The sequence below is a fragment of the Canis aureus genome, chromosome 5 (assembly GCF_053574225.1).
Source record: "Canis aureus isolate CA01 chromosome 5, VMU_Caureus_v.1.0, whole genome shotgun sequence".
In the NCBI taxonomy this organism is placed as follows: Eukaryota; Metazoa; Chordata; class Mammalia; order Carnivora; family Canidae; genus Canis; species Canis aureus.
Window position 1 is genome coordinate 30,691,325 of NC_135615.1, and position 17,590 is coordinate 30,708,914.

A 17,590-nucleotide genomic window follows, 5' to 3' on the forward strand; every position below is an offset into this window, starting at 1 on the left:
AAAGGTACTAAACAATGGTTTCTAACTGTACTTTTTGTTTTTTACATGACTTAAGAGACTAATATATTTCAAGAAAAAAATTAGTGTAAAAGGTAATATTAGTGTAACTTTGGTTTGTAACTCCAAATCTTGTTCTCTACATAATTTAAGAGACTAATGCATTTTGAGAATTATTAGCTTATGTTTTGGGGCACACAAGGTATAAAGAGGTAATTTTGTAAAAAAAAAAAAAAAGAAAAGAAAAGAAAAGAAAAGATGTAATTTTGTGACATCAGCAACAGTGCCAGAGCAGTTTTTATATGTCATTGAAGCTAAGTTGGTGTGAATTCAAATTAGAGTGTTGTAACTTTAGGATATTAAATGTAATCCCCATGGTAACCACAAATAAAATAGCTATAGAATATACACAAAATAAATTAAGAAATTTAAACATTTCATGACATCAAATTGACTAAACATAAAAAAATACAGAAATGCAGAAAGTGAGGGGCAAAAAAGCTATAAGGCATGTAGAAAGCAAAGAGCAAAATGACAGAACTAAGTCCCTCCTTATCAGTAATTCAAATGTAAATGGATTTAAACACTTTAATGGAGAAACATAGTGGTAAAACAACAACAAAAACATTTGATCTGATTATATGCTATCTACAAGAGACAAACTTAAGATCCTGAGACACAAATAGATTAAAAGTGAAAAGTTGGGGGCACCTGGGTGGCTCAGTTGGTTAAGCATCTGCCTTTGGCTTGGGTCATGATCCTAGGGTCCCCCATACGGGGCTCCCTACTCAGTGGAGAGCCTGCTTCTCCTTCTTCCTCTGCTGCTCCCCCTGCTTGTTCTCTCTGTGTCTCACTTGCTGATTAATAAATAAAATATTTTTTAAAAAGTGAAAAGATGTAAAAAGATATTCCATGCAAATAGTAAATAGAAACCGAAAGAGAGCAGGGATGGCTACGCTCACTAGTATCAGACAAAATACACTTTAAATCAAAAAAGGTTAGAGACCAAAAAAGGATATTATATATTAATAAAAAGTTCAATATAGCAAGATAAAACAGTTATAGACATTTATTGTACCTAATAACCAAAATATACATTGGTTACATTTTGACCACCAAAATATACATTGTTCTCAATCCACATGGGACATTTTCCACGATGGACTATGGATAGGCCACAAAATAAGTCTCATTAGATTTAAAAAGACAGCTATCATACAAAGTATCTAATCTGATCACAGCAAGATCAAGTTAGAAATCAATAACAGAAAGAAAACTAGAGAATTCACGAAATTGTGGAAATTAGGCAACACATTTTTAAACAACCAAAAGATCAAAGAAGAGATCATAAGGGAAGTTAAAAAATATTTCAAGATGAATGAAAATGAAAAGACACATACCAAAACTTACAGAACACAGTAAAAGTGGAGCTAAGAAGGAACTTTATAGCTATCCATGCTTACATGAAAAAAGAAAGATCTAAAGTCAACAACCTAACTTTATACCTCAGGGAACTAGAAAAAGAACAAACTAAACCCAAAGTTAGCAAAAGGAAGGAAATAATAAAGATTAGAGCAGAGATAAATGAAGTAGAGAATAGAAAAACAGGAAAATCAATGAAACCAAAAGTCAATTCTTCAAAAAAGATCAACCAAATGACCAACTTTTAGCTAGATGAACTGAGAAAAAAAGAGAGATGACTTAAATGACTAAAATCAGAAATGAACATGGGGACATTACTACCAATTCTATAGAAATGAAAAGGATTATGAGAGACTACTATGGTAATTGTATACAAATAATTCAGACAACCTAGGTGATATGGACAAATCCCTAGCAACACAAAACCTACCTAGAAGGTAGAAAAACTTAAAGAGGAGGGAACATTTCCTAATCCAGTCTGTGAGGCCAGCATTACCCTGATCCCAAGGCCAGATACGGAAACAGTAAGAACAAAAAATTATAGACCAATATCCTTTATGAATATTGATGCAAAAATCCTTAACAAAATACTAGCAACCTGAATTCAGCAGCATATTAAAAGGATTCATATACCATCACCAAGTGGGATTTACTCCTGGAATGCAAAGATGATTCAACCTATGAAAATTGATCAGTGTAACATACCCATTAACAGAATGAAAGAGGAAAAACACATGTGCATCTCAACTGACGTAGAAAAAGCATTTGACAAAATTCAACACTTTTTCATGATTAAAAAAAGAAAGCACTCAAAATACTAGGAATAGAAGGAAACTTCATCAACATAATAAAAACCATACAAAAAACCTCACAGTCAACATTATATTCAATGGTGAGAGACTGAAAACTTCTCCTCTAAGATCAGGAACAAGAAGGATGCCTACTTTCACCATGTCCACTCAACATAGTTCTGAAAGTTCTACCATAGCAGTTAGGCAAGAAAAAGAGATAAAAGGCACACAGATCAGAAAGGAAGAAATAAAATTACCTTTGTTTGCAGATGGTATTATCTTATATGTGAGAGACTTTAAAATTCCACACACAAAAAAAGTGAGAATACATGAATTCAGCAAAATAGCAAGATACAAAGTCAACATACAGAAATCACTTGCAATTCTATTCACTAACAGTGAACAATAAAATGCTTAGGAATACATTTAAGCAAGGAGCTGAAAGACCTGTACAATGAAAACTACCATGCATTGCTGAAAGAAGTGAAAGAAGACACAAATAAATGGGAAAAAAATCCCATGGTCATGGATTGAAAGATTTAATATTGTTAATGTGTCAATACTACCCAAAGTTATTTACAGAATGAATGCAATTCCTATCAAAATCCCAATGACATCTTTTGTAGAAATAGAAAAACCCATCCTAAAATTTATATGGAATTTCAAGGTACCCAAATTGCCAAAACAATCTTGAAAAAACAAAACTGGAGGACTCCTATACCCTGATTTCAAAACTTACTACAAAGCTGTAGTAATCACAACAGTATAGTATGTGCATTAAGACAGACACACAAATGAATGAAATAGTCTAGAAATAAACCACCACCTATAGGGCAAAATGATTTTTGACAAGGGGGCCAAGACCATTCAAAGAGGAAAGGACAGTCTTTTAACAAATGGTGCTGGGGAAACTGGACATGCAAAATAATGACATTGGAACTTTACTATAATACCATATATCAAAATTAACACAAAATGGACAAAAGACCTAAGTATAAGACCTAAAACAATAAAACTTTTAGAACAAAACATAGGACTAAAGCTTCATGACATTGGATTTGCAATGATGTCCTGGAAATGACACCAAAGGCACAGGAAACAAAAGAAAAAATAGACAAATTGGACTTCGTGAAAATTTTAAAATTTTGTGCATCACAAGACCCTGTCCAGAGAGTAAAGATCAAGCCACAGAATGGGAGAAAATATCTGCAAATCGTATATCTGATAAAGGATTAACATCCAGAATATATAGAGAACTCCTAAAACTCAACAGCAAAAATACAAACAAACAAAACAAAACAAAAAAAAAAAAAACAGCCCAATTCAAAAATGGGCAAGAAACTTGAATAGGTATTTCCCCAAGGAAGATATAAAAATGGCAGTTAAATCCATGAAAATATTCTAATCACTAGGGCGATGCAAATAAAAACTTCAATGAGGTACATCTCATACCCATTTTTTTTTAAAGATTTTATTCATTCATGAGAGACACACAGAGAGAGAGAGAGAGAGGCAGAGACACAGGCAGAGGGAGAAGCAGGCTCCATGCAGGAAGTCTGACATGGGACTCGATCCTGGGTCTCCAGGATCATGCCCTGGGCTGAAGGCGGCGCTAAACCGCTGAGCCACCTGGGCTGCCCATCTCATACCCATTTAGATGAATACTGTCAGGAACAACAAAAACAAGAGGATGTAGTGAAAAGGAGGACTCGTGCACTGTTGGTGGGGATGCAAAATGGTGCAGCCACTGTGGAAGACAGTATGGCAGTTCTTCAAAAAGTTAAAAACAGAATTACTATATGATCTAGCAAGTCCACCTCCAGGAATACACCAGAAAGATTTGAAAGTAGGGTTTCAGGGAGGTATTTGTACATCCATGTTCATAGCAGATTTATTCATAAGAGCTAGAACATGTTATCAATCCAAGTGTCCATCAACAAATGAATGATGGATAATCAAAATGTGGCATATACATAACAGTGGAATATTATTCAGCCTTTAAAAGAAACTGTGTAATATTGTAGCATATGTGGATTGCACTAAGGACAATATGCTAAGGGAAAACAGGTATAAAAAGACAAATACAGTTTTGTGCAAGCTGTCTTTGCAATCCCCCCCAAAATGGACTGGTCTTGGAAGTAACTATGTATGGTGTTTGGGGGTGAGGTATGGGTTCTTAGAGTCTCCTTCCCTTCCAAAGTTTCAGAATAATGCATGGTAGGGGCCATCAGTCCTACAGAGGCTGATAGCGTGGCTCTGTGATCTCACAAGTTCCTCCAAGCCTAAGACAATTATGCTGTCAGCATTAAAGAGCAAACCTGGCATAAGGAAGGAAAGGGGTAGGTAAGGAAAAAACCAGTTAAATACACTCCTACCAGTGACATCCAGTCTTTGCCTAGCCTTTCCCTCTGGGGACTTCTTGTCTTTCGTGTCCTCTGGCATCACGGTTTTGTGTGTGAAAGGAGACTGTCCAGTTACCAGTGATGTAATATTACTCGAGAGGTCCAAAGGTGATCATCCATCAGGGCTTCCTCGGAAGGAAGGAACATTTTATCATAGAGCAGAGTCTAGTATTTTTATGGGACTATGCATTCTGGTCTACTGTTAAATATTTCTAGAGTAGAGTGTTTTATGATCATTCCTCCCTGTTCCACCCCACCCTCCATTTCCAAGTATTTTCCCATCTATGTTAACATACAGCAGAGCACCGCAGATGCAGAGTTAAGATTTTGGTAGCGTGGAGCTAAACCCACAGAACTACCAAGCTAAACACACATACACATTCACATGCAGACACGTATATGCATGGTGGATGGGTACATTTTTTATATAGAGATTGGGGAATTGGGTTGGGTTAGAAACTATTAGAATAGAAATTCAGAAGAGCACATCATGAGGAACCCTGTAAAAGAAATCTTCACTGACGATATCAATAGCAGGGAAAGGTATGAACAAGCAGTTATTAACATCTTCAAGAGAAACTGAAAATCCACACAAGAAAGCAACTTGATGTGATGCTGAGAGATTCTGCATCTGTAAATGCCATATAGCATGGTTCCATATGGCATGGTGCAAGCTTCCAGTGGCATTACCGTCACCTGGAACTTGTTAGAAATGCAGATTCTCAGGCTCTGCCCCGGACCTATTGACTCAGGAGCTCTGGGAGGAGAGCCCATCACTCTGTTTTGTTGTTGTTTTTAAGATTTTAATCATCTATTTGAGAAAGAGAGAGAGAGTGAGTTAGAGTGAGCACACAAGTGGGGGCGGAGAACCAGAGGGAAAGAGAAGCAAACTCCCCGCTAAGCAGAGAGCCTGATGTGGGGCTCCATCCCAGGACCCTCGGATCATGACCTGGGCCAAAGGCAGAAACCCAACCATCTGAGCCACCCAGGCACCCCCCCACCCAACACACACTCTGTGTTTTAACAAGCCCTCCAGGTGGTTCTACTGCACACTCACATTTAGGAATCACTGACGGGCCCCATGATGAAGATGAAGGTAGTAAGGAGCAGAGCTGATGTAGCAGAATGAGGACTCAAATATGACAATGATGAACCTGCACACCAAAACAAAGCTGCAGTCAAAATACCGAATGTAGAAAGAGTGCAAACACTACTTTTAGACCCTGGAAATGGAAGAAGGAACTCTAAAAGGTGTGAATAGAGGGCAAGAAAAGAGGGAAAGACCGCAATCTGAAAGCCACGAGCAGGGAAATAATTAAAGAACATTTCCTAACTAATTATAATCTTGGCCTGAGTTGTCAAAGGCTCTTAGAGTTTCCTTCAAGAGCAGTCCTCAAAGAAAGGGACCCAAGCACCATTCAACGAGTGGTTTTTGTTTGGTTACTTACTTTGCTTATTTTTTAACTTATTTATTCTGATGCAACCTCAAATTTACAGTAAAACTGCAAAAACATAAAAGAGACCTCTGAATACCCTTTACCCAGATTCACCAACTGTTTACATTTTGCCCCATTGCTTTTCACCCCCCATCTCTAACTATATAAATTTATTACACATGTGCATTTTCCTCTAAAGCATTTGAAACTAAGCTGGAGACATTATGCCCCTTTATGACTAAATACTCAGGATTATTTCCCAAGAATACGTTTTCTTACGTGCCTTCCTAAAACACAACACTCTCACATGATTATAGAACAATTATCAAAAATTTACACTTGACACAATACTATTATCTAATATGCAGGCCATACTCAAATTTTGTCAGTTGTCCCAATAATGCCCTTGTTCACCATTTTCTCCCTAATTCTGGATCTAATCCAGGAACACATGGTGCCTTTTGTGTTGCCATGTCTCTTTTAGCCTCTTTCAGTCTGGAATATTTCCTCTCTGCCTGTCTTTCTTCCTTCCTTCCTTCCTTCCTTTCTTTCTTTCTTTCTTTCTTTCTTTCTTTCTTTCTTTCTTTTTCTTTCTTTTTCTTCTTTCTTTCTTTCTCTCTCTCTCTCTCTCTCTCTTCCTTCTTTCCTTCTTTCCCTTTTTTCTTTCTTCTTTCTTTCTTTGAGAGAGACAGAGAGAGAGAGGGGGCACACATGAGCTGGCATGCCCACAGTGGGGGAGGGGAAGGGCAGAAAGTGAGAGAGATTCCAAGCAGATTCCACACCCAGCGTGGAGCCCCATTTGGGGCTCAATCCCACAACCCTGAGATTATGACTCAAGACAAAACCAAGAATCAGACACTTGGGGCACCTAGGTGTCTCACCTTGGTGAGAGGTGAGCACCTCAGGTCATGACCTCAGCGTCCTGAGATCAAGCCCCGCGTCAGGCTCTGTGTTCAGGAGGAGGCTGCTTGTCCCTCCCCCTCTGCTCCTCTCCCCACTTGCTCAATCTCTCTCTATCCCCCCCCGCATAAATAAATAAAATCTTTAAAAAAAAAAAAGAGTTGAACACAACCAACTGAGCCACTCAGGTGCTCCCCTTATCTTTCTTGACCTCAAATACAGGCTATTTTTCAGAATGTCCCTCATTTTATGTTCATCTAGTGTTTCCTCATGATCAGATTCAGATTATGGATCCGGGAGAGAAATACCACAGGTGTGATGTTATCTCCTTCTCAGTGAATTGTGTCAGGCAGCACAAGATTGGTGACTGTGTCACAGGTTAACTGGGCACCATCAGGAAAGGGGATTCAGGGAATGTGTGTCCAGCTTAGCTGAACTGACCCAGTGCAATCCACCACCTATATGAATATCCTGTCCCTGATCAAACTGCAATCTGCTCATCCTAGCATCCATTGTTTCTTCTCTTACTCCATTCTTCTTTTTTTTAATAATAAATTTATTTTTTATTGGTGTTCAATTTGCCAACATACAGAATAACACCCAGTGCTCACCCCGTCAGGTGCCCCCCTCAGTGCCCACCACCCAGTAACCCCCACCCCTGCCCTCCTCCCTTTCCACCACCCCTAGTTCGTTTATTACTCCATTATTCTTTCTAAATTAGTTAGTTTTATACTGTAAGGAGGGCTCTCTCTCTCTTTTCCCCTGTTATTTATTTATTTATTTATTTATTTATTTATTTATTTATATTAGTACAGACTTAGGGAGTTTTGTTTTATTTTGTTCCTTTAATACTCAAAAGGTCCTGGATGTGGCTAGTGAGAGCCAGTTCAGCATTTGAACAATATATTTTTGACATCTTTCCTTGAGTATTTCTTTACTTTCTGGTACAACAATATTCCAGGCTTATCTTTTGATCTTTTAAAAGATCAAAATGTGGGGTGCCTGGGTGGCTTAGTTGGTTAATCTTCTGACTTTTGATTTCAGATCAGGTCATGACCTCAGGGCCATGAGATTGAGCCCCATGTTGGGCTCCATACTCGGCATGAGGCCTGCTTAAATTCTCTCTCTCCATCTCTTTGTGCCCCTCCCCATGTGCTCTCTCTCTCTCTCTCTCAATAAATAAAATATTTTTAAGATAAGTAAAACAGCATGTTGATCTTTTATTGAGATCAAGTATCAGCCTTTTCTCCAAGTAGCCATTGTTTCTTCTAGTGGAGACCAAGATCTGGGCACCAAGTATGCTCACTGTTAATATGTCAGTGCTTCTAGGCATCATAAAAGGACAGTGCTAAATCATGCACACACAAACACACCTGCACATACACACTGCCATGTACAGACATATGTACACATGCAGGTGAACACACACAATGATTACATACGACATCTCCGACCCCAATTCTCTTCTAACATCATGGGTACATTCCAGTCATCCTTTCCCTTGTTCCATAGTTACAACTTCTTCCTCCAATGGTGAGAAACCTGGACTGCATCTGTCTTTCTCATTGATGACAACTGGTTCCTATAGACTATCAAGGAGAAAAGAAGCGTTGACAGTGATTCTAGATCTTGGCCCTCAGATTTAACAGCAGAGATGGGCTTCAGAAGAGAATCTATAGGGACCATAAGACCGTCACTGTTTACTCAGTGTCTGTCCCAGCTTGCTTTTCCTTCTAAAACAGTGGTTCTCAACCGTGCATATAACTTGCTTCCTGTGACCTCTTCCCTTCTTGATGTGTCACATTCACTGCTGCTAAAGTGAATATGACAAGGACAACAATGTTTGGCAATAGGGGTGTTGAGCTGAGAGGGGCACTATCTGCTATGAATCTAAGGTAAGGGCAATAAGTCAAGCTACCACAAAGAAGATTACATATTTATTGAACTCTGTAAGAACTCTGAGTTCTCATATACTCAATAAACTGTCCCACACACACAGCCACCAGCTCCAAAGGACAACTGGATGAGTCACATGTTAGCACTGATGCCCTCCTACTGTAGCTGTGAGTCTTTATAACTCTTGCTGATATGGTCACCACTGCCTTGGCTTTTTAAAGTCATCTTGAGGGACAGGTCACAAATGTTTTATTTCAAAGTGTGTCAGAAATGCTGAAAGTTGAAAACCACCATTCTAAGTGGAGGAGAATATATCAACACTTAGAAGATGCAGAATGGTTTTTGCAGACAAAAATCCCGAATCTGGGAAAAATGCAGAAAACAACACAGACTGAAAAAAGTTGAGAGAGGGAAGATCAGTAGATCCAGAACATTATTTGAAATTAAAATGGAACTTGAGGGCTACCTGGTGAATAAAAATATCTTGGCAGGGATACGGGCAAACAGGATATATCCCAAAGACAAGATGGGGGGGGGGGGAGAGAGAGAGGTAAAGGAAGTCAATCTAAGCAGATAGATTTCTTCTCTCTTCTATTAACTTTATTTATAGAAATAGTAAGGAAATAATAGAGGACTAGTAAGTTAAAGTGAAGACTATCTTATGACCTTACTCAAAAGGAAAGGGGAATGTTTGCGTCCGTTCTAGCAGCCATGTGAAGGAAGAGAGAACATTGAGATCATCATGCTGATAGTCTGATATTGGTGATAAACAGCACAGATGTATATTATACAAAAATCTAAGATTAGATGTTGATGGGATTTTAAAAGAAAGTCAGTGGTTAGATTAAGAACGAAAGTCAAATAATCCATTTCCTTTCTTGAGACTAGGAAGACCAAAGTAAGGCCTGGGGTTTCCTGACCCATGGGGCTGTCATAGCCCAGGTGGACTCAGGCATGAGACATGCTGGAACCCCAGCCAGGAGAGCCCACATGGGAGGCCTTTGTGAAGTAGTGGAGGAGAATCTGACAGCTGACCCACCAACGGGCTGGTCTATCTGCAGGCTGCCAGGCACTTAGAGAAGGTTGTTCTGACCACATTCTGAATTTGGAGGTGGAATCCTCCTATTCTAATACCTACAGAGGCCCACCTGGCCAGTGGGAAGTGGCATAAGGGATCCAGGCGATAAGTGTCCTGGTGATTCTGGCAGTTGTTCTTGGACATCCAAACCTAAGCCAGCAACTAGGTAGTGTAGCAATCCAGGGATTGCTCTCTGGAGGAAAAGATGAGCAAGACCTGGGCAGAGGGGTCAGGGCCCTAGTCCCAAAAGCTAGGGTTTCTAGGCAGAAACAAGCCAACCTACAGGAAGTAGGTAGGAAGGAAGGAGAAAGTGCCATTTGGGGGCCCATGGCTAGTCAAAGCTGACTCCAGATCCTGCCCAACCAAAAGAAGGCTCAGATTGCTGGAAAGCAGACACAGATACTATTTGCGTAAATCAAACAAGAGGGGCTTATTTGAAGGATGCAGAAGGAAACCAAGCCTTCTTAGAACATCCAGGTTAAGATCAGAGACATTACATTTTTCCAGGATGGATGGGGATTCTTGTTCCAGAAGCCAGAATCCTCACTATAATATGCAGAGCTGCAGAAGACAGTTGCATCTTCCAGAATCTGTCCCCCTCGGACCTAGCACCAAAGTCTAATCTGGGTAGGTGACTGAGCTCACCTCATCCACTTGGGAATTGGGCTGTTTACCGTCCTTTCAGACTCAGCTAGCTAACTTGTCAGACTTTCAGACTAGAGCTGTCTGTTCCTGGTACATTCCAAAACCCAGACATGAGGACAGAGAACTTCCCTAGGTGTCATGCCCACAAGCCATCAGACTGGTTGTAGGGCTTATCCTGAGGATCTACTGAGCACCTATCTGTAGAAATGCCACAAAAATGAAACACCCACACTTGGCATCATTTATCCCTCTCTTGCCCTAGGCTCAACCAAGATTTCTGAGTTCCTGCAGCGGGGTACTTTAAAATCTCCCCTCCCCTACCTACCTTTCTATTATGAGATATTTCATATACTTAAAACAGTGAATGAGTATAGGGCACAACTAATATTCTGCTAGGCCTGTCATCAGTGTGGCCAGTGGTAACCACCCCCACTCCTACCCCACCCCTGTCCCAATTACTGCCAGCAGCTGTCCTGATTGGTCAGAATATCTGAGTGGCACTGCTTGTTAATTTTAATTTTCACCCTGGCATATATTAATAGATGAAAAGGAAAAGGGAATAATAAACATCCATGTACAGAGCAGCTAAAGACACAGGGCATTGCAAAAACTTTCAAAAGCATTTTTAGCAGGTAAAACATTTGCAGGACTAAAAATTCAAAAAGTATGAAAAGGCAAAAAACAAAACAAAACAAACAAACAAACAAAGTATAAAAAGGCATTCAGGAAAAAATCTCTGTCTCTCCCTGTGCGTTTCTCAGCTGCTTCGTCTCCAGGGTTAATAGTCCCTCAAATACTTTCAGAGGTTTTATGTCCAGACAAAAAGTTGTGTATAGGTACCATTTCTTCCTTTTGCACTGATGGTGGCACGTAACGCACTGAGTTCTGTTCCTCTCCTTCCTAACCAACAGTGTGTCTTGGAGACCTTTCCACTTCAGTCCATCTGTTGTAAACAGCTGAGTAGTACTTCTTTGTGGGGTAGCTGTATTGTAATTTACTAAAATTAGTCTCCTGCTGACCACATACAAGGTCATTTGTAGATACTGGCTATTACGATCAATAGCTTTGTACCTGCTCACTTCATAAGTATACTAGTATATCTGTAAGATAAATTCTTAGAAGTGACATTGCTGGGGTAAAGGGCAGGTGCATAATAAGCATCATTCTCTGAACAACTATTTCTTGAACACTGTCTCTTGCCAGATGTTGTACTAGGCTCAGAGAATATGGTGCTGGGCAAGACAGATGTGGCTCCCACTCTCTGCTGCTCAAAGTGCAAATGATGAGATATACAGCTATTACACCGTCTTGTTGTCTTCACTACAACCATGAATGTGGCTGGCTGTATAAGGAGAGAACACAGAACTATGGGACCTGGCTGATTGGATGGGGAGGAGAAATGGGGGCAGCTTTCCTGAGAAAGTCATGTTCAAGTTAGGAAGGATGGCAGGAGATGAGCTGGGGGAGAACAGTGCCATGGGGGGACAGAAGGTCAGTGCAGCCAAGGGGAAGAGTAGCTAGGGAGGTGGGGTGGGAGGCAGGTCCAGCAGACCCTTGAAGACCTCCTGAGGATTTTAGCTTTTATTCTAAGAGCAGCAGGCAACCAGGAAAGAGTGAAGTCATCCAATGTGCATTTCTGAAGATGACTGGCTATATTACAGAAATGGATTTAAGGCTTTCAGGGAGAACAGGCAGGGAGACCAATCCAAAGGCTATTGCTGCTTGGGGGTGACTCCCCAAGCCCTAGCCATGCTGGAAGGCAAGCACTAAAGACAAGGCTCCCTGGAAGACTTCTAAATGATAAGAGCCCTTACTGAATGTTTCACATGTTTAGAATGTGGGGTGTATCCTAAAGGGCCCCTAGGAAAGCCAGACGCTGGCTACAGAGGTGCTGAGTGCTGCCCAAGTTGCCCTGGAGAACACCTCTGAACAACCTGAAATGTGTTCACTTCTCCTCTCTTATCTACACCCTTGCAGGCATCACATGCCCTCCTCCCACATCTGTCAAACACGCAGATATCCAGGTCAAGAGTTACAGCGTGAGCTCCAAGGAACGGTACACTTGTAACTCTGGCTTCAAGCGGAAAGCCGGGACATCCAGCCTGACTGAGTGTGTGCTCAACAAGACCACCAACACTGCCCACTGGACAATCCCCAGTCTCAAGTGCATCAGTAAGTAGTCATCCTTGCAAGTCTCTCCATCCCCCATACCAAAGCTGTTCAGAGAGTGGAACTGTAGTGTGGGAAGCTGAGTGAGCCCATCTCTGGGGGACAAGGCATCTGTGTTGACGTCTGAGGCTAAATAAACCAATGGACCTCTAAACAACACCCCTGAGAGTTGGAAATACATAGGCTTTAGGGTCACATAATACGGGGTTCTTTGAGTGAGGGCTCAGGACTACCATCTTGGAAGTCTTTGTTCCTCATCTAGAAAATGAACCCAACATCAACATTGTGGGTCAAAAGTGTTAAGTGAAACCTAGTCAATATTGACTCCAGCCATACTTCATCTTGTTGCGTTTTGCTTTAGTGCACTTTACAGATAACTGTGTTTTTTACAAATTAAAGGTTTGTGAAAATCCTGCCTCAAAAAGGTCTATTGACACCATTTTTCCAGCAGTATTTGCTCACTTTGTATCTCTGTGTCACATTTTAGTAATTGTCTTTTTTTTTTTTTTTTTATGATAGTCACACAGAGAGAGAGAGAGGCAGAGACACAGGTAGAGGGAGAAGCAGGCTCCATGCACCAGGAGCCCAACGTGGGATTCGATCCCGGGTCTCCAGGATCGCGCTCTGGGCCAAAGGCAGGCGCCAAACCGCTGCGCCACCCAGGGATCCCACATTTTAGTAATTCTCATAGCATTTCAAACTTTCTCATATCTGTTATGGTAACCTGGGATCAGTGATCTTTGATGTTACTATTGTCATTCTTTTGGAGCACCGCAAACCACACCCACATAAGATGGTTAACTTAATTGATGTTGTATATGTATCCTGACTCCTCCATGGACTGGCCATTCCCACCTCTCTCTCTCTCCTCAGACCTCCCTATCATTTGAGACAGAACAATACTGGAATTAGGCTAATTAATTGCCCTATGATGGCTTCTAAATGTTCATGTGAAAGAAAGAAACATGTCTTTCTCTTTAAATCAAAACTAGGAATGATTAGGTTAGTGAAAAAAAGCACATCAAGTCAAGATAGACCAAAAAAAATAGGCCCTCGTGTGCCAAGTTGTGAATGTAAAAGAAACATCCTTGAAGAAAACTAAAGGAGCTACTCCAGAGAACACACAAGTGGTAAGTAAGCAAAAGAGACTTATTGCTGATAAGGAGAAAGTTTTAAGGGTCTGAATAGAAGAGCAAACCAGCCATAACATTCCCGTAAGCCAAAGACTCACCCCTGAGCCAAAGCCCCACCCTGATTCTCTTCAATTCCCTGAAGGCTGAGAGAGGTGAGGATGCGCAGAAGAAATGCTTGAAGCCAGCAGAGGTTGCTTTCTGAGCTTCAAGGAAAGACGCTGTCTCCATAATAGGAGAGTGCAAAGGGAAGCAGCCAGGTGTCCAGAAGATCTAGCTAAGGTGGTTAATGAACGTGGCCACACTAAACAACAGGTTCTCAACATAGACAAACAGCCTTAGAGGGGAAGAGGAGGCCATCTAGGACTTTCATAGCCAGAGAGGGGAAGTCAGTGCGTAGCTTCAAAGCTTTGAAGCTTCGAAGACAGGCTGACTTTTAGGAGCTAAGGCAGCTGGAACTTTAGGTTGAAGCCAATGCTCACTGACCATTCCAAAACTCCCAGGAACCTTAAGATTTATGCTAAATCTACTGTGCCTGTGCTCTATAAATGGAACAACAAAGCCTGGATGACAGCACATCTGCTTACAGCATGGTTGGCTGAATATTTTAAGCCCACTGTTGAGACCTACTGCTCAGGAAATGTCCTTTCAAAATATGATTGCTCATTGACAAAGCACCTGGTTAGCCAAGAACTCTGGTCAAGATGAACAGTGAAATTAATATTGTTTTCATGCCTGCTAAAAAATATATCCATTCTGCGGTCCCCGGATCAAGGAGTCATTTCAACTTTCAAGCCTTATTATTTAAGAAATACATTCCATTTGGCTATAGCTGCCATAAATAGTGATTCCTCTGATGGATCTGAGCAAAGTAAATTAAAACCCTTCTGGAAAGGATTCATCATCCTAGATGCCATTAAGAACATTCATGATTGGGGAACCCGGGTAGTTCAGTCGGTTAAGGGGCTGCCTTCGGATCAGGTCAGGATCCTAGGGTCCTGGGATGGAGCCCTGAGTTGGGCTCCCCACTCAGCAGGAACCCTGCTTCTCCCTCTCTTCCCAGCTCATGCTCTCTCTGTCGGTATCTCTGTCTCTCTCTCAAATAAATAAATAAAATCTTAAAAAAAAGAAAAAAGAACATTCATAATATGGGAAGAGGCCCAAATATACACATTCACAGAGTTTTGGAGAAGTTGATTCCATCCCTCATGGATGACTTTGAGGGGCTCAAGACTTCAGTGGAGGAAGTCACTGCAGATGAGGTGGAAAGAGATGAGGTGGAAACCAGATTAAAAGTGGTGCCTAAAGATAGTACGGAATTGATACAATCTCATGATCAAACTCGAACAGATGAGGAGTTGCTTCTTATGGATGAGCAAAGAAAATGGTTTCTTGAGATGGAATCTACTTCTGGTGAAGACGACAAGGAAGGATATAGGATATTACATAAACTCAGTCGATAAAGCGGTGGCAGGGTTTGAGAGGACTGACCCCAATTCTGTAAGAAGTTGTTCCGTGGGTAGAATGCTGCTATCAAACAGCACCACCTGCTACAGAGAAGTTGTTCATGAAAGGAAGAGTCCGTCGCCATGGCAAACTTCACCGGTGTCTTATTTTTTGGGACTGCTACAGCCACCCCACTTTCAACAACCACCACCCTGATCAGTCAGCAGCCATCACCATGGAAGCAAGACCCCCACCCCCACCACCAGCAAAGATTATGACCTACCGATTAGCAATTTTTAGCAGTATTTTTAATTAAGGTATGCATACTGATTTTTTTAAGACATAATGCCATTGCCCATTTCATGGACTACAGTATAGTGCAAACAGAACTTTTCTATGCACTGAGAAACAAACAAACAAAAATATTCACTTGACTTGCTTTATTGCCACATTTACTTTATTGTGGTGGTCTGCAACTGAACTCCTAGTATCTCTGAGGTATGCCTGTACTATTAATATCAATGATTTACGCTTACGGTAGCAAGATTTCAACTACAAAGGGTGTGTGCTCACAGCAGCCTTGCTGCCCAGAAAGCTTCCCCAATCTCTCCCTGGAAGACAGCCTGTAGGGAAATTATTACTGTTCTCTGTTGCTACCCACCCAGGAGAATGGGGGCTACCCAAGGAGCAGAGACTACCTTAGCCTGGTCCCTCATGTCCTGTGTCCAGCCAGCACTCCTGAGCCCACATGAGGGATGGTTGTCAGAATCTATTTTTTTCTCTTTAACCGTCCACAACTGGATAACTATGTCAGAAGCCAACAATCTTGGAGTGGAAGTCCAAAGTGCTATTTCCAGGAATACTAAGCCACTTACTCTAGAAAAATAACCGTTAACTCATGGTTTACTGCATATTTGGTACATGTCCAACTGTAAGCTACTTTCTTGTATACGTGGAAATTCTCAATTCCTCTCCAGGGGAGTGGACAAAAGGGGTGGTTCTAGAGCAAACCCACTCTGCTGTAAGATTCCTTGAAGAGCCAGACTTACTCATTGGATTTGTGCACCTGTCCCCTCCCCGCTGCATGACGTCATGCAGACGTCAGAGGTAGGGCAAAGAGGAAGCCTTCTATTTGTTGCAAAGGAATCGCTCAGCTGGGGAACATAGTGGCACATGGCATCAAATGCCATTGAAGTGATGAACTACCTGGGTGAAGACAGGTATGAGCAATAACACTGTGGCAAAGACACAGAGGGTTCATCCAGGGGCAAACATAAGGGCTTTCCAGCACAGACAAAGTGACTATTTCTTCAAAGTGCCAATTCCTTTGGGTGAATGGATCCAAGATGGAGATGAGTTGCAGGCTCTGAACTGGTTAGTGGGGAGGTGGGGGGGGCGGGTAGAGGAAAAACGGGGGATAGACCCGGAATCATAGACTTTTAGAACCTAAAGACTGGAGGATTTTTAGGTTTCATGTAGCCCAAGGATTCCTCACCTTCTACACCTAACAACTCCCTCCATTACTTTTCCTAACCTCCTGTGCTTGGGAATGTGCTTTATTTTTCTTTCTTATAAAACAACTGAATCTACTGAGTAGTATTTACTTTCCCATGTAAAAGACGGTATTATAAAACTGAGTTGATCTCAGTGGTATCATTCTAACCAAAAATAAAAAGACATTTGATACATGTCCAGTCTTTCTGAAAGGCAAGAAAAATAGTTTGCAGTCTGTTTGTATTTGCATGGGAATTGAAGATTGGGAAACATTGTTGGTTGTTTCTTTCTGGTGCTTCTGACTTAGCCCAGGAAGCCAGATATCTCCATTTTAAATTTATATATTTATTTTTTATTTATGTGCAGTCATGAAGCACTCCAGCTTCCACCCTCAGGCTCATAAATGCCATGTGGTTATCCTCTCTCTAGGAGACCCCTCCCTGACTCACCTAAGGCCATCCTCCTCAGACATGCCGGCAGGGGTGACCCCAGAGCCAGAGAGCACCTCCCTTTCTGGAAAAGGTAGGGATGCTGAAAACTTTTTAAGGACTTCCATTCCCTGCTATGACTCTGGTCTCTATGAATCCCTCAGAATTCAGAAATTCTCGGACCACAGCTGGAGTTCCACTGCCAATTTAAACGACCAAACACACTTCTTATTAAAGTTAAAATTAAATTTTAGATTAGCTTAATTTTCTCTTTTAAGTCAAAGTTGCTTGATATCTAGGTTTCATTGGCACATAACTAATAATGATTCAAAATCTACTTTTTAAAAAGATTTATT

General features: G+C 41.2%; 1 protein-coding gene across 2 annotated transcripts in view; it reads left to right on the forward strand.

Moving 5' to 3' along the window:
- Positions 1 to 17,590, forward strand: part of IL15RA (interleukin 15 receptor subunit alpha) — a 51,945-nt gene that overhangs the window by 18,998 nt on the left and 15,357 nt on the right. Inside the window, exons 2-3 of one of the 2 annotated variants that reach the window (XM_077897304.1) lie at positions 12,545 to 12,739; positions 17,236 to 17,328. In XM_077897304.1, coding sequence (XP_077753430.1) covers positions 12,545 to 12,739; positions 17,236 to 17,328 — 288 coding nt within the window. The remainder of the gene's footprint in view (positions 1 to 12,544; positions 12,740 to 17,235; positions 17,329 to 17,590) is intronic. The other variant, XM_077897305.1, reaches the window with a different exon arrangement.